The 24,266-nt window shown below is 40.6% G+C and overlaps 1 protein-coding gene and 1 long non-coding RNA gene across 11 annotated transcripts in view; one reads left to right on the top strand and one right to left on the bottom strand.

Annotated features, from left to right (window-relative positions):
* The window catches only part of lrch2 (leucine-rich repeats and calponin homology (CH) domain containing 2), a 31,825-nt gene that overhangs the window by 5,441 nt on the left and 2,118 nt on the right, over positions 1-24,266 (bottom strand). The window contains exons 2-20 of one of the 4 annotated variants that reach the window (XM_054754328.1): positions 12,012-12,156; positions 11,761-11,887; positions 11,568-11,673; positions 11,191-11,327; positions 10,973-11,103; positions 10,774-10,861; positions 8,919-9,015; positions 8,685-8,782; positions 8,529-8,596; positions 7,313-7,417; positions 7,024-7,092; positions 6,772-6,831; positions 6,130-6,178; positions 5,912-6,052; positions 3,929-3,979; positions 3,754-3,817; positions 2,260-2,372; positions 333-470; positions 174-251 (exon numbers count right to left, since the gene is read on the bottom strand). In XM_054754328.1, the coding sequence (XP_054610303.1) occupies positions 174-251; positions 333-470; positions 2,260-2,372; positions 3,754-3,817; positions 3,929-3,979; positions 5,912-6,052; positions 6,130-6,178; positions 6,772-6,831; positions 7,024-7,092; positions 7,313-7,417; positions 8,529-8,596; positions 8,685-8,782; positions 8,919-9,015; positions 10,774-10,861; positions 10,973-11,103; positions 11,191-11,327; positions 11,568-11,673; positions 11,761-11,887; positions 12,012-12,156 (1,865 nt within the window). Of the gene's footprint in view, positions 1-116; positions 471-2,259; positions 2,373-3,753; positions 3,818-3,928; positions 3,980-5,911; positions 6,053-6,129; positions 6,179-6,771; positions 6,832-7,023; positions 7,093-7,312; positions 7,418-8,528; positions 8,597-8,684; positions 8,783-8,918; positions 9,016-10,773; positions 10,862-10,972; positions 11,104-11,190; positions 11,328-11,567; positions 11,674-11,760; positions 11,888-12,011; positions 12,157-24,266 lie in introns of those variants that run through there. The other 3 variants (XM_054754326.1, XM_054754325.1, XM_054754327.1) reach the window with 3 other exon arrangements.
* The window catches only part of LOC129168727 (uncharacterized), a 26,035-nt gene extending 1,769 nt beyond the window's left edge, over positions 1-24,266 (top strand). For 2 of the 7 annotated variants that reach the window (XR_008566326.1, XR_008566323.1), the window contains 9 exons: positions 52-480; positions 612-704; positions 772-1,941; positions 5,974-6,097; positions 8,346-8,457; positions 8,928-9,053; positions 10,957-11,067; positions 23,153-23,259; positions 24,183-24,266. This is a non-coding gene — a long non-coding RNA (uncharacterized LOC129168727). Of the gene's footprint in view, positions 1-51; positions 516-611; positions 705-771; positions 1,942-5,973; positions 6,098-8,345; positions 8,458-8,927; positions 9,054-10,956; positions 11,068-23,152; positions 23,260-24,182 lie in introns of all 7 variants that reach the window. The other 5 variants (XR_008566325.1, XR_008566328.1, XR_008566329.1 and 2 more) reach the window with 5 other exon arrangements.

The raw sequence follows: 24,266 nt of genomic DNA, 5'->3' as shown, positions 1-24,266 counted from the left end.
AGATTGCTTATTGATTTGACCCAAAAGTAAAGTACATGTTTTTGCACCAAGGTTTGAAAGATGTGCTAAAGCTGGCAGTGACGGACTTATTCGGTGCCACCTCTGACCAAACTGGGGGGCTAAGTATAATTTTATTTGTCTAAGACAGTCTTTATAGACATGCATTTGATTACCTGTGGGACTCCCATTTTTTTACAGGCATCCAAGAAGTTCTCCACATTCCTACGGCATTTAGCCATGCTGAGCTTTGGCTGGTTGGTGGAGGAAACAGAAACAGGATCACCCCAAAATGCAATGAGCATTATTATTAAGGCGATAATAAAGCTTCTTACCACTGCAGGTGATGGTACGTGGATGCTGGACACAGAGCGAGGACAAATGTGATTGGCTAAATGACAAAGGACCACTCCATCCATCAGGGCTGCTCCCACATCGTCGGGAAGCAACACCTTCAGTCTGGACTCAATGTTCTGAAAACATGTAAAGAGTGAAAGCATATTACAGACAATTTGCCAGTAATTACTGTATAATTGTACACTTTCACAATATAAGAACCGTGTCAAGAATGTGCCTACTGCTAATATTGTGTCCTTATTTCTGTACGTATGCAGCTAAATAAGCCACAAAGGTTGAATCGAGGCTACCGGACTCGTCTTGCTTGCTTGACGTTTTACCTTTAATCCAAAAGGCTTGTTCAATTCTCAGTAAGTATCGAGTCAACTAGTTATGTCTTCCCATTCACAGTCATAATGTTGTTGTTGTTGTTGCCAGGTCTGGCTAGTGAACAACCTGGATGACTGAGAATCTACACAGACGTAGCTGAATAAGATAAACACCAGTGCTTCAGCCACAAAAATAAGCGTATGGTTTAATGAATTCCCATCTGGCAGTTTGAACTGCATGTGCTTTTTGTCTGTGGAAATAGACTTTAATAAGAATATTGTGTTCAAACTGTGCCATTGTGGCGTTGTGCAGTGTAACACACAACAACAAAAAATACGCTACTGCAACACACTTGGAAAAAGTCAAATTTCCCCACCAAAACGCTTAATTTTACCATAATTTCATTTAAAAAATTTTTTAAAAACATTTTAATTGAATTGAATTACAGTGCTCTAGATTTTTTTTTGCAAAATCCTACCATAGCGATCCCTCGTTTATCACGGTTAATTGGTTGCAGACCCAACCGTGACAAGTGAATTTCCCCAAAGTAGGATTTCCTTTTTATAAATGGAATATTGTTGTTGTTACAGCATAGAAAACCTGTTTACAGCCTTGTAAATATGATTTTAACATTATTAGAGCCCTCTGGGCCCATTTAGTCACCTTTACACTTATATTACGCAATATAGTAGATCTAATCAAAGAAAATAAGCCATTTTCGACATAAGTAAAACTCGTTTCTCGTGTGTGTTGCACTAAATGTTGACAGGAAGCGGTGTCGCTTCAGAATTTAGTTTTAGCTGGATTACGGCTGCAACAGTTGCCCGCGTTTCGGGATGTAACGATGGCCGCTGTTAATGATTAACCGCGGTAATCATGATAAAGAATGATAAAGAAACAAAGAACTTTGACAAATGACATGCTGTCTTTTGGCACATGTGATATGCGTCAAAATGCCGAATATCCGTGGTCGACCAGTAATCTGTACGTTCAATTTTTTTTTACGCTCAATCAGATTTCAGCTTCTACGTGTTGCCACGTCAATCCAATCTGCCCAGGACCTTTAGAATCGATAGTGCTGGCCCATGTCACTTGAACACTATTAACAATGGGTCTGTTTCTTTAACCAATCAGATTTCAGACTCACCTCAAAGGGCCAGCTCGCAGGCCTACAGTAACGCCAGCGTTTTTCCCGTCCTCTGATCATTTGCAGAGCAAGACTATTCAACAAGACAAGTTACGCGTACAACGGAGGAGGAGGATAAATTGACATCTCTGGTGAGCAGATGTATTTTATTAAAAAGTTTTATGTTTTTGTCACGTCATTAGATAAATATTGATTCTGAACAGCTGCATATGATGTCGTAGTGTAGAGGTTTGGAGTGGTCTAAACCCTTTATCACCATCGCTACCTTTTTAAGGGGCAGGATAGCCTGGTCAAGGTAAATGGCAATATAAAGTATTATCTTTTATTTTGTTTGTTTGTTTTAACTATACTGGCCGGTTCAGTCCCCACTGAAGGCCCAGGTACCAAATGCACAACTTCAAAAATAAAACAGATAATCACTTTGCAATGAAAAATTGTTATGAGACAACCTGTCGTAAGAGTCCTATCTGCTCAATTTCCTCCCTTAAATGCTCCATTTTTCTTCTCATGGTGAAGCTGGGCTCCGTTGAGCTGAACTCTTGATGACTTCCTCGGGTGAAGGCTGGGGTATTAATAAAGGGACGTTGTTAATAGTTCCAAGTAATCACAATCATTACATAAAAGAAAAAACACTCCGCTTTATGAGAGAGTTTTTCTCTCAAACAAACACTTTCAAACAAATAGTCCTAGTGATGAACATGCTGAAGTGAAGCCCACTGCTTCACAGTTAATCAAGCATACAGAACCCGACTGTGGTTAACTGGGAGGTGCTGTACTTTATTGTGTTTCTTCAGAAACCTCATCACTTCCACAGAACTCCACCTTAGCCTGACTTCATGACGCATGCATGTGGAGGAAAACAATATATTCCCGAATAACATGTTATTTTCAAATGAGTTATAGTACAGTGGTATCTCGGTTTTTGTTAGTAATCTGCTCCAAAGGGTCAGTCTGTATGGAGATGAAAAACAAATGAAAAACAAACACCGGTCATTGTGGAGAAAGTTGCATTCATATAAAACAGACTGCGTCGCAGGTTTTCAGTTTCAGCTTCCTTGTTTTTAGCTTCAGTTGTACTTTTTTCAGTTTCAACTTTCTGGCAGTGTTTTGACCTGGAGGGTATACTTGTATTTTATTATTCAAGTCACTATTTGACAAAGCCAATACGCAGTGTATTAGTAACACGACAAGACTGGGCCACCAATATTGTTTGGGCACTCTCCTTACATTACTTTTTTTTTTTACAAGTATATCAAAATTCTACATTCCACGTTTTTTTCTCATACTAATATGACTTATTCTCTTAATATTTTCACTTTATTATCATAACATTTTCCTAAAATTTCAACTTAATTGCTTGTTTGTTTTGTTCCTTATATTACAAGTTTTTTCCTATAGCATTTTAACTTTATGCTGTTTTTTTCTGTTAATATAATGACTTTACTCCCTTCATGTTTTGTCTTTATTCTTGTAAAATGAATGCTTTTTTCCCCCCATTTTTGCCGTTGTTTTTGAAATGTTGTTTAATCGTATTTTTAGAATGTGCCGAGGGCCAGTAAAAAAAGCAGTCGTGGGCTGTAAATGGCCCCCGGGCTGCACTTTGGACACCCCTGGTCTACATCTTTATTAATATCACAAGATTCTATGTGGCAAAGGTCAAATAAAATGCACAATATTGCATGATATACAAGAGAGTGTACAAGAACGAAGGCAAAATTTCGGCTAAAATTGAAATTGAAGCCCAAATCCTACAAAAACCAAGGGGTTTGAAAACCGAGGTTTGGCTGTATTTCATTAAAAAAACAACAGTCTGACATTTTATGTAGACTGGAAGAGATGAATGAAAGTGTTTTGCATGCTTTCCTGTACAGATGACAACATAAAAGAAGTAAATGTTTGTTGTAATCGTGCACACATTCATACATCAGGTTTGCACACGTTACCTGATCTCGGCTTGAGTCCAAACACAGTCAGAGTGGTGCTAAAATCAGAGTTACGCAAGCTCTCCTGTAAACACATCATTCAGGCTCTGATTACAGTTTCAGAGTAACGAATGACAAGCTTAAAGTAGAATTTTATGACGAACACAGGATATCCCTCACACACATGCAAACACACCTCACAGTCGTCATTCCCGCTGCAGCTTTTCCGAGCACTCTGGCATTTGTACTGTCAAGACAGAGGGAAAAACATTAGTCACATGTTGGACATGAGAATATCTAACATACTAGCCTTTACCCTGTTTAATGTGGGTGGGACATAACGTCCTTTTTTCCACTTTTGTTGACATTAATTTGTCAGTTTCCTTAACTTCGCAGTGAATAATACTTGAATCATGATGACAATTTAAGTGCACGCCTCACATTTCAGTGACAATTTTTGTTAAAGAATATCTTCTCAAGGGACAATGCTATAGAAATGAATGTTAGCTATACTTTAGAGTAGTCAGTGTACAGCTTGCATAGCAGTATAGCTTTACTAGCCACTGAAAATGAACACACAGTCATTATTGTCTAAATAGCTGGCAACACAAGTGAGTACCAAGATAATGTGTTTTGCCAACAGTCAAGCATGGTGGTGGTAGTGTAGTGGTCTGGGCTGCATGAGTGCTGCCGGCACCGAGAGAAACATGAATTTCTACATGTACTGTGACATTGTGAAGAAAAGGTTCCCCCTCCCTTGGGAAAGTGGGCCACATGGCAGTTTTCCAACATGATAATGATTCCAAACAAACTTTTTTATTTAACTGAGTCACAAAACAATGCAGGTGTATTGTAATCAATATTTATTGTCCCACAAATTGACGCAAATGGGATATTATTGCAGTTTTTAGACCAAAAAACCCACTAATCTTATGATAATATCTAATAATAAGTGTTTATAATAATTATGGCTGTCAAATGATGAACAATTTTAATCAAATTAATTAGTTTTCAACTTAATTAATCATGGTTAATCACCATTTCCAACTATATCTGAAATATGCCAATTTTGCTGTATTTTATTATATTTATCTGTATTTTTTTGGACAGGATGATGAATGACAGGAAAAAATTATACATATTTGTATGTATTAACAGCTCCAAATGAACTGAAAATTTGAATCAAGCTAAAAGATAGCGCACGTCTGAAAATGTATTTGCCTAACACTAGTCTGCATTAACTGCATTAAAGAGTAGAATTTCTTTTGCAATGTATTAAACTGCAATCTCTGTGAATGCACACCATTTTTGTCTCTGTGCTAAAACCAGTTCACAGAGTGAACTCTCTCGCCTCTTGGAAGTGAAAGACAAGGAAAGCACAAACACAAACATGTGTTACCGGCACCAGACCTAGGGGAATCAGGACCAGTTGCAAAGGTTCCACAAGCTAGGCATCACCGTGTACCCAATAAAAATGTGAAACAACAAAGAAAGAGCCAAAGTTTATGTCTTCACATGACTGAGCTTGTTTATTAGTCTGCGGAGCTAACCGCTCTAGTCTCCCTACTGAGTCAGTCAGCACCATGACACACTCTATGCTGGCATAAACATATCATTACACTGAAATACCGTAAGGTACACAAAAGATAGTTTGTAAGGCTAAATTATTAACAAAAATTGTGTGAGGGTGCCTGTTTTACAGTTCTGCATGTAGTACTTCCAACCGCCTACACATGAACATGGCAATGTACAGTATGTAGGCCGGCAAAACTGTCCATTTTCGTTTGTGATTAATTCATTTATTTACCATCATTGCAAGCTGTAAACTGACTACTCTAAGTTATATTCAAGTTAAACTTCTGGTGTTGTCCCCTTGGATAACACAATCAAATGTTCACCGAAAGGTGAGATACAAGATGTAGCTTGTACTGTGGATGAGAAGCAGATAAGATAAGAAAGAGGATATATTTATAGAGATGCTTTCATCCTTTGTTCCTCAGTGGTATTATGTTGAAACAACTCCACAAATTCCCATGTAACGGTGTGGCATAAGTTTTAGGACACACATGGAAACCTACTGATGTTCATCATAAAATAGATTGCTGATGAGCTAAGAGAGAAACGAAGTACAGCAACATGTTTACTATCTATTTTATTCAGAAGAAATGTCCTGAAGCACCTTGAGATAATCTTTTCTCAGGTATTTGTTCCTCTTACGATCTTCATTTTGATTGAGAACAGGCGGGACCTCTGGCCATTTGGACTCTGAATCTAACTGATCTGACTTCAGGCTGCCATCGAAGGAGCAGGACGACGAAGGCTATGTAAGAAAAGAGGACAAGTGAGGAAGGAGACACATGCACGAGTAGGTAGCTTGCAAAAGAAAGAATTTTGTACCTGTCCACTGAGCACTGATGCACCACTGCTTCCCTCATCCAAGGAAGCACTGTGGTAGGAAGACAAGTGGTTGTGCCATCAGTCAACTGCACATGCACTTTAATATCCCGAAGCAACTGAAATAAAGCTGCCTGCCTGCGCCAGAGATCCGATTAGGAGCAAAATATACTCAACTAAAAGTTTGTCTATGCTGGCCATGCAAGAACTGGGATGTTTTCAGCTTCCAGGAATTGTGCACAGAGCCTTGTAGCCTTGAGCCCTCATGTAGCCGTGCACATGAGGTAATGGTTGTGGATGAATGGCACAACAATGGGTCTCGGGATCTTGTCCCGGATCGGCGCATATGCCATTTGAGGCAAATGGTGGTCAGTTTTTGGATCCCCTCTAATACAATTACACTTCATAGTTTAGAGTCACCTTCTATTGTGGCCAACCTAAGGCATACCAGTGCAATAATCGTGCTTATAATGTGTGTTTCTCCAAGCAGGTAGAATTAGAATAAAAACCTCAACATCGACTAAGTGAAGACAGCCACACTACAGTGGGTGTCATCAGTTAGCTGAGCACAATGTATTCAGTAGCCTAACACAACCATACGTCATCCCTGAGCCTTAAACATAAACATGTCGTACAGCAACACACCTACGAGGCTGAGGAGAAGGTCTGGCTTTGCTGCCGGAGCTCCCAGAGTGACTTAGGAATCTGCACACACGACCAAATACAAGTACACTTACATGAATGTATAACAACAACACGTTGTTACTGCTTATGCATTTCAATCATGCACAATAGTAAACAAACACGTATGTGCATGTACATGTCAGATTCAGAAGCAAATACATTTGTTAACTTTTAATTCCAATTGTAAAAAAAAAAAAAAGGCTCTTTGTCTACCTGTGAGCTCGACCTGTCACTCTGCGACGATGAATGAGACTTTCAGCTCTGCATATTAATGACCGCCGTCTAGAGGCCATTTATCACACGGCCAGCAAAGGAGAAAGGGGGAGAGATAGGGCAGAAAGAGAAGATGAAGGGCAAACGGATGTGAAGTGACGTAAAACTGATAAGAATTTGATTTGTTAGTGCTCAGCTGAGGTGAAAGAGGACAGGGAGGGAAAATGTGCATCAGTCGCGTTGCTACAGTATGCATGACAATATGTCATGCAGGAGCCACATATTGCACCTGTTCTGCTGCTCCTGCTGCAAAAGCTGAACGGCGATCTTCCTCAGATCCAGCACCTCCTTCAGCTCGTCATCCTCCTCCTCAAGGAGCTGCTCCTTGTCGGAGCTGTAACACGGCCGAAAAAGACGTTTAGACAAACAGCATTTTAGGCCTTACTTTAACTTGATATGACACTTATTCAACACCATCATCAATATGAGCACCAGCACAAACTGCAAAATCTACTAAGTACAAATACCTTCCAAATAGAGTGTTTCTCAAGTTTTGATTACCTTATTAAGTTAAATCAGAAGCAAAATACTAGAAACACATTAAAGTATAATACAGTGCAGTTCTACATCAGGTACCATCACAATAACCGCCATTTAATCACATAGTGTCAATCAAAACTTGACAAAAGACTGCACTTTTGCATAGGAGGTGTACTTAATGAAGTGCCCGCGATGTGTAAACTGCAAGTGCTCACATTAACGCCTCTCTTCAATAAGCTCCTATATCGATAGGTGCTTGGTCGACAAAAGCTTGAAGGTCAAAATGGCATTAACTGCAGTGGCTTTATGCAACCTGATGGTGATTTTTTTGTTAACTCCACCAGATGGCAGTAGCTGCATTTGAAGTATTGTGAGTAGTCAGCACCCGGCGGCGTTAGCTACCACTGCGTGTGCTTTAAAATGTTGGTTACCATTGATAAAAAAAAAAAAATCTTTCTGTGTAACATCTTTCTGTGTACCAAATATCCCATGTTACGACGTGGACACCTTATAGACCTGTGCGGCCTATATACAGGATGTACAAACCTTTTTTCTCTTTAAATTTTGTGAGTGGGGGGTATACTGTATATTCTCCATAGTCCAGAAATTATGGGATTTCAGTGAGTGCAAATTTTTTTTTGCCACTATTTTTGATAAACTCAACATTGTACAGTTACCCGTTTATATGTTTTTTATGACGTGGAAGTGATGGAACACTGCAAAAAAAAATAAGCTTTAAGTTTGGAGTGCACCTCAACTTTAAACTTTGACTCCCTTTGCAGGTTTTTCATCAGTGGGTTTCGGAGAACGTGTCATATCGCAAATTTTGGAAATAACAGCCCGTCTCCAGTTATCGCCTGCTTCCAATTAATGCCGAGTCCTCTTGCAGTTCAGGTAAATAAACATCCCAGGTGACAATACACTAGCCGGGGTTTAAATTCCGTAACAGTTTACACATTTCTTACCCTGACTCCTCTTTCCAGCTCTCTTTGTCTTTGCTTTGGTGAGATAAGTTAAGAACTTTTTCCAGTTCCTGAAACACACAATGGAAACAACTACCGTAACAACAGAACCAGTGTACTGTAGAAGAATATTATGGGATATTTTGTGCAGGTTCTTACCTTAATACACGACACATGGCAGCTCTGCTGTCCATCACACTCTGACAGAGCAGGATCCTCATCCGGGTTGGGTTCTATAAAGTCATACAGATCCTGATCTGATAGAGGGAGGAAGCATCCGCGATGATCACATTAACGATCACATGTATTTTTTTTAGGCACTTCATTCAATAATCCCCTTGTCTCGGTTATTGCATTCAAGGGGGGGGTAATCGGATACTTATTGTTGGTAACCTTTGCAAGAGTCCATTTTGGAAAGGAGTGAAAGGGCGTCGGCACGAGCTGTCTCAGACACCTGAGAATGGAGGCTGACGGTGTCGTCGTCTGAAGGCTACAGGGGGAGAGATGGTCTGTGAGCCGACATGCCATGTGAGTACGGTACAAATACTGACTGACTTAAAATGTTGGGACTAATTTGTGTATACGTTGATGGAATGTATACATTCACTGGACACAACCTTTGGTACGATCTAATGGAATTCAACACAACAGCTGTATCAAAAACTCCTTTACAAAGATAATATTTTAACTGTCAACTAGCATGTTTATTATTGTTTTCCTGTTACACACTGTTATGTGTTCCCCTTAAACCGTTCCCACAGCAACCTGTGTTAAGTAAGGAACCTTTACATTACGATCCTATTGTAACAAACACTACCTGGCTCCTTTTCTAGTTCTTTCTTGAATTCAATAGTGTTTCTCACCTTCTTTATCAACGTACTGGCACTCGCACTTGTTGTTTATCATTCTGTGCGCTGGAAGTCGTCTCTAGTGTTCCAACTCTAAAAGAACCACTATCCATTCTTCACAGAGACTGAGTCACCAACGTGTGGATGCTTTGCTTGGAAATGTTTTTTTTACAATAACCGAGACATATTTTTGGTAATAGTCGTTGAAAACTGAATCATACAAAAACCGGGACGTACGAAAATCGAGGTTCCGATGCAAAGCTTTCCTGTGATCATCCTGTAACTGTGGCAGGCCAAAGAATTGCATGTGTTTGTGTCAAAACACTCCACTGATGTATACAGTATACAGTATGAGGCCAGACATGACAGAAGAACTGAGAAATTTTTTTGTAATTCATATCGAGAATCTAAGTTGTTACTACAAAAATGACATGGAAGGCCTTTGCTGGTTCTTTTATTGAACCTCACAGTAAATAAAGTGGATGGCTGATGAATGGAAGAGCAGAATGTGCCATTAAATGTGCCGGTATGGTTAATTAATATAAAACTGAACCCATGATAAGGCAATACAGGAATAAGATATCACATCTGTTTGATGATACATAAATTCATGACGAAACATTTTAAGACATTTTTTTCACAAATTGAGCAAAATCTATGCACTACACACTAAACCTGGACAAAATTACACTTTCTCTCAAAAATTGAGCAAAAGCTATGCACTGCATTTTTGAGAGAAAGTGTAATTTTGTCCAATTTTAGCGTGTTGTACACACTAAAACTGGACAACATTACACTGTTGCTTATATCTTACTAACTGAATGACATGCTATAGAATGATAAAGGATTTCCTGGCCAGAATCTGTCTATAGTGTCCCAACTCTCAAAGAACCACTATCCATTCTTCACAGAGACTGCGTCGCCAAAGCACGCATGCTTTGTTCGGGCACTTGACGAGTTTGATATTGTATTGTATGTACTTTATTTATCCCACAGCGGGGAAATTTACTTGTTACAGCAGGTAGGTGATAGGCGTACTGCTTGGCCTTACGATAACCAAGGAAGTGTGTGAAAACTGAGACGTGTTTTTATTCAGTTGAAAATAGAATCCTCTGTGTTATAAACACCTGACAATAAACATATACTGTACATACCTACAGTATTTGACAGTGTCTGTCAATATTAGCTTATAGTAAAATCAGAATTTATGATACAGCTCTTGTTGTGGAGTTTGACAGAGTACCTAATGAATTGTCTCGGGTGTATACTGTATTTTTAACTGAATTCTACTTACTTATACTTGAAATGTATTGGAATCACACACTCTGGTATGACTCCATAGAATGTAAAACGAATGATCCACTACGAGATTCTAAGTATGTATTTACTTGACCTCTGACCTCTGTTGTAGACAGCCTCTTGTCACCATTGTCACTCCCAATTCCAGAGTCGGGCCCATGGTTTTTACTTGGATAAAAGTCTTCCATGCTGAAGACATACAGGAGAAAAATGACTCATTTGATGGAGTGGGTGGAGATATTCTATGTCATGAATTTGCAGTACTGCTTTTTTTTTTTTTTTAGAATTCTGTTGCAGTACCTGTCTGTGAGTGGCTGTGGAAGGCAACGTTTGCCAAGTGAGGGGAGGTCCAGGGTGTCTGGCTTCTTATCCAACCTGCACGCTTGGATGTTCAGGTACTTAAAAATGTGTACTTTTCCCTTGAGACAAATCTGGAACAAGATATGCAGTCATCCGTCCACTAGAAGGAGATGTGATACTAGATTGGTGTACGGTCGCTTGGACCAATGCGGACTTACCTGTGCTGGAGGAGACTGCATAGGATTGTTGTCTAGAATGATGTGCTGCAGTTGCCTGAGTTTCCTGTAGGCTGCTGGAATCTCTGTGATCTTATTGCAGGAGAAGTCAAGTCGAATGAGAGGCAGGTCAGCCAGCTCTGTAAGCACAAAGGAAAGGTCCTTTTGTTTTGTTTGTTTCACTGGGCATTTATTTAGGTACGCCGACAGCCATACCTCCCACTGTAAATCAGGTTTTCAACTCGTAATGCGTTTTGGAAGGCTGACAAGTCAACAAAGTTTGCAAAAAAAAAAGAACTGACACTCACTGTAGAATGTGTTAAAGTGCATCAAAGCAACAACAGTGAGCATTAACACACAGTCAGGAGCGATGCACTGACCTTCAGGTAGCATCTGCAGGCAATTTTTCCTAATGTTCAGTTCTCGTAAGGCTTGGAGACGCCCCACCTGAGCAGGCAGCACCTGGATCTCATTGCAGCTCACATCCTGCAGGGGGAGACAGAGTGAAACGTTAACGCAAACAAACACAGTATTCGCTTATGAAGCAGAGAGACAAAAAAAAATCTTGCTTACTAGTTCCATCAGTTCTTTGGCTTTGCCGATCTCTTCCGGGATGGACACGAGCTTATTGTTGCTCACCAGTAGAACTTTGAGGGGGAGGTTGAACAGGTGCTTGGGCAAAATGGAAATGAGATTCCGGCTGAAGAGAAACACCATACTTAGTGTATATACTCCACTTCGCCCACTTTCGGTATAAAGCAGACCATGTTTATAAACAAGATCGTAATTGTTTTGTCCAAGGTGTACAAGTGTGGCGTGAGCACCTGATGTCAAGGTAAGTCAGCATCTGCAGGTTGATGACAGCTTCCGGGATGCATTTGATACAATTGTGATAGAGATTGAGGGATTCGAGCGGGGCAAAGAGACACACTTCTGGAGGGACTTCCGAAAGACGATTCTTGGACAGATCTGCAAAGAAGAACAAAACATCCAATGGGGTAGCCGGTCAGGGCACATTTAAAAAGTGAAAATGGGAAACTTATACAGGTGGCTTCAACACTGGTGGCTTTTTGGAATGTGTGACATTTTTTTTGTCTGTTCAACCGGAAGATAAGATGGCCCCTCTTTTGAAATACAACTGGTAGATTTCTACAAAGAAGGCTGAATTTCTCAGCTGCACGACAGTTGTTTGATGTCTGCTTCATTGATCACCATTGGGAGGGACTGTATGCAGTGGATTTCTCCAGAAGCCTAGAGGGCGCCAACATTCCAACATACTAATTCCTTCTTCCTGCTTTGAGTACATAAGACGTAACACACGCACGTGTGTTGTATTAGTTATATTTGTTGTCAGCTAATAATAGCAATTTGGCAAAGTTTAGCTACTAATCGAATGTATAGCCTATCATGACCACACAGTGACGCCAAATGTCTCGCTTCTCTGAGACAAGTTATTTAATTTATGCCAAACAAAAATGCTTTTATGCAGTTTAATTCGTAATAGTGAAAAATGTAACATTTTTTGGAACAATCTCTTCTTTTAAACCACTATTTGTAACATATGCTTATTTTTAACAATATTCTCAAATTTGGCTTATTTGAAAACAAATTGTTATAAAAAAAAAAAACATCACATGACTGTGCATGTATTCATCAATTAACCCAACATGTATGTTTTTGGAATGTGGGAGGAAACCGGAGTACCCGGAGAAAACTCCACACAGAAATGCCCAAAGAATCGAACCCACATCTTCCCGATCTCCAGACTGTGACTGTGTGGCCAACATGCTAACCACTTGACCAGAGACGGGCAAACTACAGCCCGTTGTTCTTTTTAATCCGGCCCGCCGAAGATCGCCGAAGGTTTGATGTGAATGATTGCATTCATTTCATTTTGACTTGTAACGACGGCATTTCAACACCAGGTGGCGCCGTAGCCGCAGTGACTTGAGAGCGCCATTTCCATTTACCGCTCTTCTTCTACTCGCTTGCCAACGTTACCACAGATGGATCTGCAAATCTGACAGGAAAAAACGTCGGGATGCTCAAGAGAATTCAGGACAGGGTGAAAGAGGACAACCCTGAGCAGGAGGTCATTTTTAAACACTGCATAATTCACCAGGAAGCGCTGTGTAAATCCGTGTTGCAGCTTGACCACGTAATGAAGCCTGTTGTGAAACTCGTTAACTTTATTCGAGCGAGGGGACTTCACCATCGTCGGTTTATTCATTTTCTTGAAGAAACTGACGCGGATCACACGGACTTACTTTACCATTCTAATGTCCGCTGGTGAAGTTAGGGGAAAGTATGTCAACGTGTGTGGGAGCTCAAACGGGAGATGATTTGGTTTTTGGAGCTACTTGAGAATATTGACACATTTCCTGAGCTGAATGACACAGTTTCAATACAATACTTTTGTTCATGTGGAACGTGAACATACAGGTGACATCCAAATAGATCCAGACATTGCCTCTGTGGTCGTCAAAGGCCATAGACGAGATAGACAGATCAATACATTCCTCTTCAATGAGAGAGGCTTGAGCACCAGTCTAATATTACACTCGTCTTTTGCCACAGAATGGTACCGTATCAGCATTCCCTTTATTGACCCAGATGGACGTGGCATTAATGGCTTAAAGCAGGGGTGTCCAAAGTGCGGCCCTGGGGGCATTTGCAGCCCGCGGCTGTTTCTCATTGGCCTGCGGGACATTCAAAAAAAGAAAACAACAACAAAAAACAAATGCAGCAAAATGTAAAAATCAGCAATAATTTCACAAGGACTGTCAAAACATTAAGAAAAAAAAGTTGTCATCTAAAAAGTAATAATTTTACAGGATTATGAGGAAAAATCTCAAATCTCTGTTGGGCATCTCTGTGTGGAGTTTGCATGTTCTCCCGTGCGTGTGTGGGTTTTCTCCGGGTACTCCGGTTTCCTCCCACGTTCCAAAAACATGCATGTTAGGTTAATTGGCGACTCTAAATTGTCCATAGGTATGAATGTGAACGTGAATGGTTGTTTGTCTATATGTGCCCTGCGATTGGCTGGTGACCAGTCCAGGGTGTACACTGCTTCTCGCTCGAAGTCAGCTGGGATAGGCTCCAGCATGCTCCCGCGACCCTAATGAGGATAAGCGGCATAGAAGATGGATGGATGGATGGAATTCGAGTACCTCGATTACAACAAATAATTAATAATAACGCCACCAACGAGATTATGTCACCCACGCACGGACGAAGAAGGAAGCAAATGTTTGATATTGCAGAGGCGAGAGAAAGGCAACAAAAGAGAAGGAAAACAAAATGTAAAAAAACAGACAGAAAATGTGGCTAAACAGCAAGTTGAAGACCGTGGCGTGTATCCGTTGTAACGCGGCACTTACCGGTACATACCACAACAGCACATCTTATGTCTTGCATCATCTCCTCCCGAATGGAGCGGAAGATCCGTGACAAAGTCAAATTAACGTAGCGCAAATCAGTGAGGTTAAGGTTAATGTACCTTACTAAAATCACGCCGGCCATGTGGAGGGTTAGCTTTCTCTTAATCATGACTACTGTCGAATGTGTGGCAGTTTATTACGATGGTGACGTGACTTCATTCAGGGTTTATTTCATCTGCAAAAACACAGTGCCGTGAGTTAATGGAAAATAAAGCTCACTAATCAGTAGCTAATCAGTAGCTGCTTATTTCTAGCAGACAGTACCGTGTACTAGACAGGAAGTGCGTGTCTCACTCACTTACTTGAGAGCAATGTGGTCCACGACAGAAGGTGTCTTCATTTGACACTGCAAAAAAATATCTATATCTCATAAAGATCATTTGTTTTCTTTCTAGTCAGCCTGTCTAAGTTTAGGATTTATAAATACACAGCCATCAACATAATGTAATATGTAATGTAGTCTTAGGAATGTCTTAGTAAAGTCATTATTATTTCTCTCCTTTTCCAGTAAAAAGTTACAGTCTGGCATGGATAAATTTATCTACAAAAGCACCATCAGGGTAATCCATCAGACCCAAGAAAATAATTTTTTTAAAGAAATAAAATGGTTCATTACATCAAAAATGAAACCAATTGGTCGCTCATTATCTAGTGAAATGTTTTATTTATAATTTTATTTATAATTTCTCTTTAACCAAGAAAAAATCATTTTTTTCCATTTTCAGTAGAATAATCAATTACAAAAATATTCAATAGTGCCGAGCCCTAATCTTTATACTGTACAAATATTACATGTGTCCACCATAGTGTCCTAACAATCTACAGGTGTGCATCTTAAAATGTGTGTAAACGTATCGTGAGTACGGGATGTGTTACTTTATTCCTCAGCGCTGTTAAATCACTCCCTGAAAGATATTTGCATCTCTGCATCTTTCTTTCTCTTTCGCTTCCACTAATAAACACAAACATTATCTTTCTGAGCCATAGAGGACACAAGGGGACACGGCAGGGTGACGTATGTGGGGCCTACCTTTGGATACCTATTGATCGTGTACATGAGCGTGTGAGTGTGTGCGTAGCTGATCCCATCACCCACCCTATCTCTGGCTGACACGTTAATTAGAGGCGTGCGTGAGGAGCTGCACAGACGCAGATAAACATGCGGTAAAAGTCAACATCAATGCACCTCCATCCCCGAATGCATGCGGTTACTTGTAGCGACCGTGACTTTTTTAAACAATTGGCCCTGATGGAATAGGTCTAAAAATAGGCTGGCGCTTTTAGGATTGAAGAAGAAAAAGTCTATATGTCAAATGTACAACGTCGGAGAGTTATTCGTTTAACGATACACTCCAGATGAAAAGCAGGGCTTCAAAATGCAAAAAGAAGAAATGGGAGAGAAATTTGCATGAGCAACTTAATTGCAAACAACCATTAAACTGAAATAGGCTCTTCATAAACTGATCAAAATTGTGATAGTGATATGACAGCAATTACGTTGTGCTCCGCACAGCAACAAGCTTGCTAGCTCAGTATGTCTGCGGCCTGGAATTATTTCCAAGTTCGGCTTTTCGATTGTAAATATGCAATTTGCAACGAAAGCGCTGGCTATGCGAGGGGGGGAGTAAGGCGTCTTCCTTTATTACTTCTAATCTAATATGTTTTGTTCATGCTGCGTGAAGTGCTGAATTAGCCCAGTTTATACTTCCACCGACTGTAATAGGCCAGATATTTGTGCCACACAGAAATGTGCAGCTTTCCAAATTGTATCGGCACCAGCATTGTTTAAAAGGACTCTTATTTGTGCATTTATTAAGACGAACCTGTCTTACTTATTGATAGTAGGAGAACATGTTATTTTAGTTGACTATTGGTCATGATTTCTTTCATGACTTTTGTTGAGTCAAAATGTGTAAAACAAATATGGCACTTTTTCGATAGCTTACATTGCATACTGCAGTATTGGTCTTATTTTAACAGTGTTTATCTGTGTAATGCATCACGTGAGATCACAGTAAGACAAAGCATAACGTGTTCATTAATTATACAAGACGTGACCTCATATTAGTGTGTGGAAAGAGCTGCTGTCTTTATTGGCACCAGTAATTATGCACTGGACAATATCGGTATATCGGATATCGGTAAGAATGTGAATATCGAGCGTCTCTGGTTGCATGTAGAAGTGCACTGGGAACTAATATTTCTTGTGTATCTAAATAAGGTAACCAAAAAAAATCATAAACTTCTTAGTATGACAGTGCAGTGCTACATACGTACTACTGGAACTATCATTCATATTAGGGATGAGGATAAGAACTGCTTATTGCTTGCAAAAATCCATCCTCTAATGCTCTCGGCTGTCATGATCTGCGATGCTGCTCTGCTGCCGCCTGTCTGCATTCTGTTGCAGCACACTGCAGACGGGCCTGGGAGGGGTTACCTGTTCACACCTGCATCCAATTAGTGTCTGGACTACTTTAGCGAACTTTAGCGAAACCTTTGCCAGATTGTTCCCTGCTCCTCGCCTGACTCCTGCTTCCCCCTGCCTCGTGTCACCTCTCGTTCTGTGCATTCTGGTCCGCTATTGTCACTTTTTGTGAGTCCATTGCTCCCTGCTTGGCTTCTCCAGCAGCGGCGTAATTATTGTATTTTTGCTCTAAGCCGTGCCTGCTTGCTTTTCAGCAGTGAACCATTAATACATTTTTCCTGCTCAGTTTTTTCAGTAGCGTTTTTCGTTAGTTAGCATTTTTCCCCGTGGCTCGGCCCGGTTGTTTTTGGCTGAACATTCCATTTTTGTGTTTTGTATTTTTCCACTTGTGGATACCTTTTTGTTCATAAACTTTTGTTTCACGGAGTGACTCGGCTCTGCATTCTGGGATTCTGTACTACGACCTTGGGCACCCGTGACACAGGCAGCATTATTCTTGTCAGTACCACACGGGCATGGAAACAAAAGCTCAGAACATATTCTTCAATCCCTTAAGAATAATAATACAGTAGTTGAACTTACTTACTTGTTAAATTTCCCATTTTTATGAAATCCCGAATAAACATATTGTTCAATTAATACACTTCTCATCGTCATAACTGAAATTTGTAAAGGCAGATTTTGGATAGAGTTAATGTCATTGAATGTCATTACACTGTGCATGAGAAGCTAATGAAGTATCGAGTGACTGTAAGGGGTGTCCGGCTCATTTTTTTATTGTACTGCAAAAAAAATATCAGCAAAAATGGGAAAAATTGATTGAAAAGGCACAATGTCAAGTGAAAGTGAACATGCTGAAATGTTCGCACTAAAAACTAATAATGACACAATGCAGTTCTCAATGGAAAAGCTGGAGCGCAGCCGGTGTAAAGTCTTTGCATAGCAGACATAGTCAACGCTAGAAAGCAGAAGTGAGAAGACCACACGTGACAATCAGCAATCCGCAGGCATCAGCCGTTGAGAGGTGCAAGGGATCGCATATTATTGCCTTGGAAAGACCTAAGATGAGTTCAAAGGGTGTAATCGCTTTCCATTAAGAGCAAATGTTCAAGGCTTGATGCTGTAACCCAGCTGTATTTGGGCAAAACTCCCACCCAGAACCCTCACAACTGGGGATTCCTCTTTAGGTTGATGGGGGTGGAGGAAGGAGGCGTGGCCGTCTCCTGTCTCCCTCCTCCGACCTAGACCGTACGCCATCTGGGACCCACAGTGGGCCTTTTTTTCCCCAGCAGCTCCCAGCAAGGCTCCACACTGCTGCACCTTAATGCCAAGATCGGCAATCCATTCATTTGTGTTGGGGGAGCAGATGCTGTCTGATGGCTACGTGTGCTAGTGACACAGCAAACCCTAAAATAGTCCTGCTGGGCGCCCTTTCTCTCATTGCTAAAAGGACTTAACACAAGAAATATCCGTTTACTGAGGTTTCATCTACTTAAAGGGTGCCAATTATACTTATTTTACACTTTTCTGTGACGCTGCGCCTCAGTTTTCATCATTCCAGTATTCTGATCCAAAAACCGAAGCATAAAAAAACGAAGAAGAAATCATGTCAATTCAATGAATCCTCTCCAGACACCCAAAAATATTAATGAAAAATACATTTTATAGAGAATAATTATACAGTAGAAAACAAAGCAAAATACATATCAATTACATATATATATGGACATTTAACACCTTGGAGACACAACAAGCACAAAGATGAGTGGAGGGGAGGGGACGGAAGAGCCGCGTGGACCATGTTTCCTTCTAGTCCGTTACTAACAAATAGAGCTGTATGCTTGATCACTTCAACTTTACTGTGAACTTCAGCAGCAGCTACAATCATCATTACACACACTGGCCCAGATCACTATCTGTTATGTGTCTCTGTTAGACCATTCCCCCTGCAACAAGTGTGAACTAAGGAACTTACATTATAATCCTCTTGGAACCGATGCTGCCTTCATACATTGTGAACATTTCTTTCTTGAACTCAGTGGTGTTTCTCACCTTCTTTATCAAAGTTTTGGCACTTGCAATTTTTTTTGCAATCGTCCTAAAAAAAAAAATAAATAAAAAAAAGCACAGAGACCTCTAACACTCAGATTACGCAGTGCGCTTGAAAGCCTCATCATCACACGGTGCAGGATGATGAGTTGTTCATCATCCTGTGTGCGAACAACTTAACCACACACACACACAAAGATGATTAAAGCATTTCTTCAACGGAATCTATTTATACTGTCCCAACTCTAAAAAAAACACTATTCATTCTTCACGGAGACTGAGTCACCAGCGCGTGGATGCTTTGTTTGGGCACTTGACTAGTTTGTTAAGCGCACTATTTGGCCATACAATCAATTACATTGGATTCCATTTTATTCATATAGCACCAAATCACAGCAATCATTATCTCAAGGCAGTTTAAACATGAAGTAGGTCTATGACCACCAACTGAAACCCCACATGAGCAAGCATTTGGCTACAAACCCAAAGAAAAACTCCCTCTGGGGAAGAAACCTTGAACAGAACACAGTCTCTATGGGGTGGCCGTCTGTCTGGACCGCTTGGGTTAAGATAGACAGACGGAGGAGAGGGACAGTTGGTAGATCAAGTGAGAAAACTGTACAAAAAACAGAGAGGATCAACTTATCAGAAGAAAGGGGTCAGCTCTAACTATATGCTTTAGAAAAATGAGTTTTGAGTTTACTTTTAAATAAAGAGAGGGTGTATGCACCCCCGGATTGCGTCAGGGATATGGTTCCATAACAGAGGAGCCTGATAACTAAAGGTTCTACCTGCCATTCTACTAGTAAGTGTAAATTCTTGGACCGCAGTGTTCTACTGGGTTCTACTCAAAGATCTTTTACGATATGGTGGTTCCTAACTGTGTAGTGCTTTATATGTAAGAAGGAGAATTTTGCACTCAATTCTAAATTTCACAGGTAACCATAAAAGAGACAGCGTATGACAGAGTGCGAAAACCGAGACGTATTTGTAACTTCCTGAAAAACTGAATCTTATAAAACACGGAGCGTACGAAAACCGAGGTTCCATTATGTGCGGGTAAAATATAACACCTATTGTTTTGCATGTTTACCCAATTATTTGAAATGTTGGCTCAGTTAATATTTAATGCTTGCAGGGTGAAGCATATTTTGGTGCCATAGGGCAGACGTGGTGTATTGGAAACTGTATAAATTGTGAATTCACTACATTCCATTCAGATATCTAACTGTGGCATCACTAATGTGATATGGCTTTGTTTTCTGTGTTGACAAGTATGTGTTGTCTCGACAGGAACATCTAGAACCAGCCCCGGAGGCAGAAAATCACTGTGCAGGAATTCAAATTTTCAGGCTACTCTCACATGGCTGTGATGACGCCACCAGTGTAGTTAGAATGTGAGCCAACCGGTAGTTTACTTGGACTCAGATGTGTCCCGTATTGTGGGAGTCAGCCTGCGTTGTGCTCGGACAACAAACAGCATTTCCAGAGGTTGATGATTAAATGCAAGAATGTTAAGACGTATGTCTCAGCGCAGAATATCCTTCATGTGGCGTCTTGGAGAACCGAGCACATGCAGGAATGTGATAACACATGACTTAGATGGGCTTTGCAGGTCACATACAAGCAAATAAAGCATTTTTTTTTGTTATGCAAGCCGTGTAAACCAAACAGAGACATGCTTTTTAACCCGTGTTGGCCAAGTAACCATTAACCATGGTAACTTGAATGGGTATTCAGGCAGAAAAATCACATGATTCCACCAAAAAACATCTATGGGTCAGTCTCATGACTGGGGTACCAAAAGCGTGACATAGCAAGCAAAACTGAAAGATATTTTCTAACCTATCCATCCATTTTCTATGCCACTTATCCTCACTAGGGTCGCGTGTATGCTGAAGTCTATCCCAGCTGACTTCGGGCGAGAGGCGGGGTACATCCTGGACATCACATTCATACCTATGGACAATTTAGAGTCACCAATTAACCTAACATGCATGTTTTTGGAATGTGGGAGGAAACCGGAGTACCCGGAAAAAACCCACGCACGGAGAACAGGCAAACGCCCCACGGAGATGCCCAACGGAGATTCGAACCCAGATCTTCCCAATCTCCTGACTGTGTGGCCAACATGCTAACCACTATTTTCTAACCAATTTGCATATTAATTGCCAATTACCATTTTAATAATTGCATATTATTAAGTATCACGTTAACATGTATTGCTATATCATCTATATCACTATGAATACTTTAAACTTGTCTTAAATTGCCACAAACATGCTCCAAAATGGCGACGTACTTGTATCTTGCACGTAAGTTACTGCACAGAGCTAGTGGATGCACCCCATGTTAAATTCCATGCTACACTCAACACTGTTTTTCAAAGTAAAGTGACCACAACACATTGTTAGAAGTCAGCCCATTTGCACACAGTTTTCTGCAACTCAATTTTAGTTACATTGTGTGCGGACAATGCTGGTTACGTTTCGTCAAAGCACATGTTTTCGATGCAGCAAAATGCTACGGACATCACAGCAGCTGAAACATAAGTTCCACCGTTTTGTATAATCTGTTGCATCGTCTTTGTGACACACGTTTGCATGTCACGATACGGCAATGCGCAAACGGGCTGACGCTGACATCAGATCGTGTTTTATACCCAACAGACCCGAAGGAAATATTCAAGTTTCCCCTGTTTACTCAACATGTTTGTAGTATTTTTATATGGTTTTGGCTGCAAATCAATGGAGTCTGTGATGTCCCTCGAAGTAACAGCCCCCTTTATCTTCACGATGACCTGAGTTTGGTTGTAAAATAGAAGCCCTTCTTTCTTTGTGACAACAGAAGAACTCAAATGAATGCAAATCAACCACAACCTATATCGTCGAGCTTTTTATTTTTACTATTTAGAGACAGGTCCTTTGCAGTTGAGAGCAGTTGATGCTCCTGCTGTGACTTGAGAACACTGCACACAACTCAGCAGGCCTTTGTGGGTCCCCTGTGGGGTGAGCTCATGCTGGCATATGAACCTGAACATCTGCCCAGGTTCCCCCCCACACCCTCTCCAAGGTCAGGCCAGCATTCCCATGGGAAAACACACTGAGTGGAGACAAAGTGCCAGTGGCACACTGCAAACAAACACCCTTGTGTGAGTAGCCTTCTTTGCTCTCTTCACACAAGACCACTCATTAGTCAGATGACAGTCCATAATCTGTGTAGAAAGAGCAACGGCACAACAACACCTCGCCTTTTATTCAGCTCTTAAAGCTCACTGGAATACAATCCATCCTGTATAAGTTGTTGGCGGGATTGAGAAGCTGTTTCCTTTCACTGCAGCAAGTTTCACATGGAGAGATTAGTGCAATTGCATTTTAAAGTTCTAAAGTACTGTGTCGGACTCTTTAGCCACCATTAGACTTATTGTAATGCTCTGATGACCTAATGGAATTTGAATTTTACAGTGCAGACCTCCACCAAGGCCAAACTGTGAATAAAAGTAGGAACAAAATGATAGTGTCTCGTATACTTCCTGGGTCATTGTGGATTATGAACAGATGAGTGATACCATTACGATTCTGGATGGGTGGACAGTTCCATTGATGCCAATGGAGAAAATAAAGTCATGTATTTGCACCTACACCTATATGCGCCCTCTGATTGACTGGTGACTACTCCAGGTTGTAACCCACCTTTTGCCTGAAATCAGCTGGGATTGGCTTCAGCTCACCCATGACCCTAGATGGATGGAAGGGTTATACACATAGAAAAAAGCAAACAATTGCACCCTGAGGGGTACAATAGTTTCTCACTACCTTTAGTAGTACTGCATTTGTACACTTTTTACACTGCAATGCCTTTAAGTCAGTCTATTATCGGAGGACAGATACGATGTACAGTGTGCATGAGCCAGGGAAAGAACTTAATACTAGTGAGGGTCTGGATACACGTGCATATGACACAATCTCCTAACCTGCTGACTGAAAGCCTGCCAAGGAGGTAACAATTTAAAATTGAAGTGCACTCAAAACTTGCTTATTTTTTGCAGTGTTCAGGGGCATCACGATACACTCAGCTGACGAGACAAGAAAACTACAATGGCAAAATATAGGACTGCACAAACAGACTTTTTCATTTAGTCACAAAACAATGCAGGTATGTTTTGAAATTTGTCATAACTTTGCATGCATGACCTATGCATGATGCTTTTAACTGTTGAACGTTTTTCCACATTTTGAAACAAAAACTAAAAATTATATAAGTGTAAATACTGACGGCAGTTGTAGCTGTTACTGCTAATCATGTGTGTTGGTGTGTGGGTATGTCAAGATGCATGTAAAATAGATTGCAGTAGATTTGCTTTATGTTTAGCGCTGAAAGAACTACAGTTCCCATGATGCTTAGAGTGCCATTCAAGGAAATAGTGAATTAGTTGCGTCTACGTTGGACTATCACATGTTGTGATAGAAGTCATATGCAGCGACCGTGTTTTCATCTGACAAATCTTATGTGACTTTCATCAAATGTGGAATTACTGCAGCTTCTGCTTAGACATTTGTACAGCTGTTAACCTCTGATGGGGAAAAAAAAAACCAGCAGCCACATGTTGGGACGTAGTGTAGCTGGGAACACAGAGTACATGTAGGATTGCAAGGTTAATACTGTGTGTAAAGAACTTAATGTGAAGTTCCAATCCTGCCACTTCCGTATTATTATTATGGATTGCCATTCACAACAGCGATGCCATAGCTCACAGTCTGATTGGCTTCTGGCTGGCCTGTTCCCATGAGACAGCTCTTCTCTAAATGAGGAATATCGTCACGTTTTAGTCTTTCGAGATCTTGTGACACCCCTAGTGTTCAATCACCGCCACATCATAAAAAACATGTAAAAAGATAACTGTAAAATGTTAAATTCATGAAAAACAGTGGCACATAAAACATTCATTTCAGTGAAAACAATCGGGATGTTTGGACACCACCTGAATTTTAGATATCAATACATAATTCAGTTAATAAATGTTTAGTCATGTGGAGTCATTTGGGCCCTTAACTATAGCCTAGCTTCTTGCTTTGCAGCTGGTGTGTGCTGGAAGCAAAACAGAAGGCATTCAGGGCGCTTCCTGTGCGAATTAACGCGTGTGATGGTGGTGGACACAAAAG

The sequence above is a fragment of the Dunckerocampus dactyliophorus genome, chromosome 16 (genome assembly GCF_027744805.1).
Source record: "Dunckerocampus dactyliophorus isolate RoL2022-P2 chromosome 16, RoL_Ddac_1.1, whole genome shotgun sequence".
Lineage (NCBI taxonomy): Eukaryota > Metazoa > Chordata > Actinopteri > Syngnathiformes > Syngnathidae > Dunckerocampus > Dunckerocampus dactyliophorus.
Note: the sequence above shows the minus strand (reverse complement) of the source record. Positions and strands in the feature narration are given on the sequence as shown.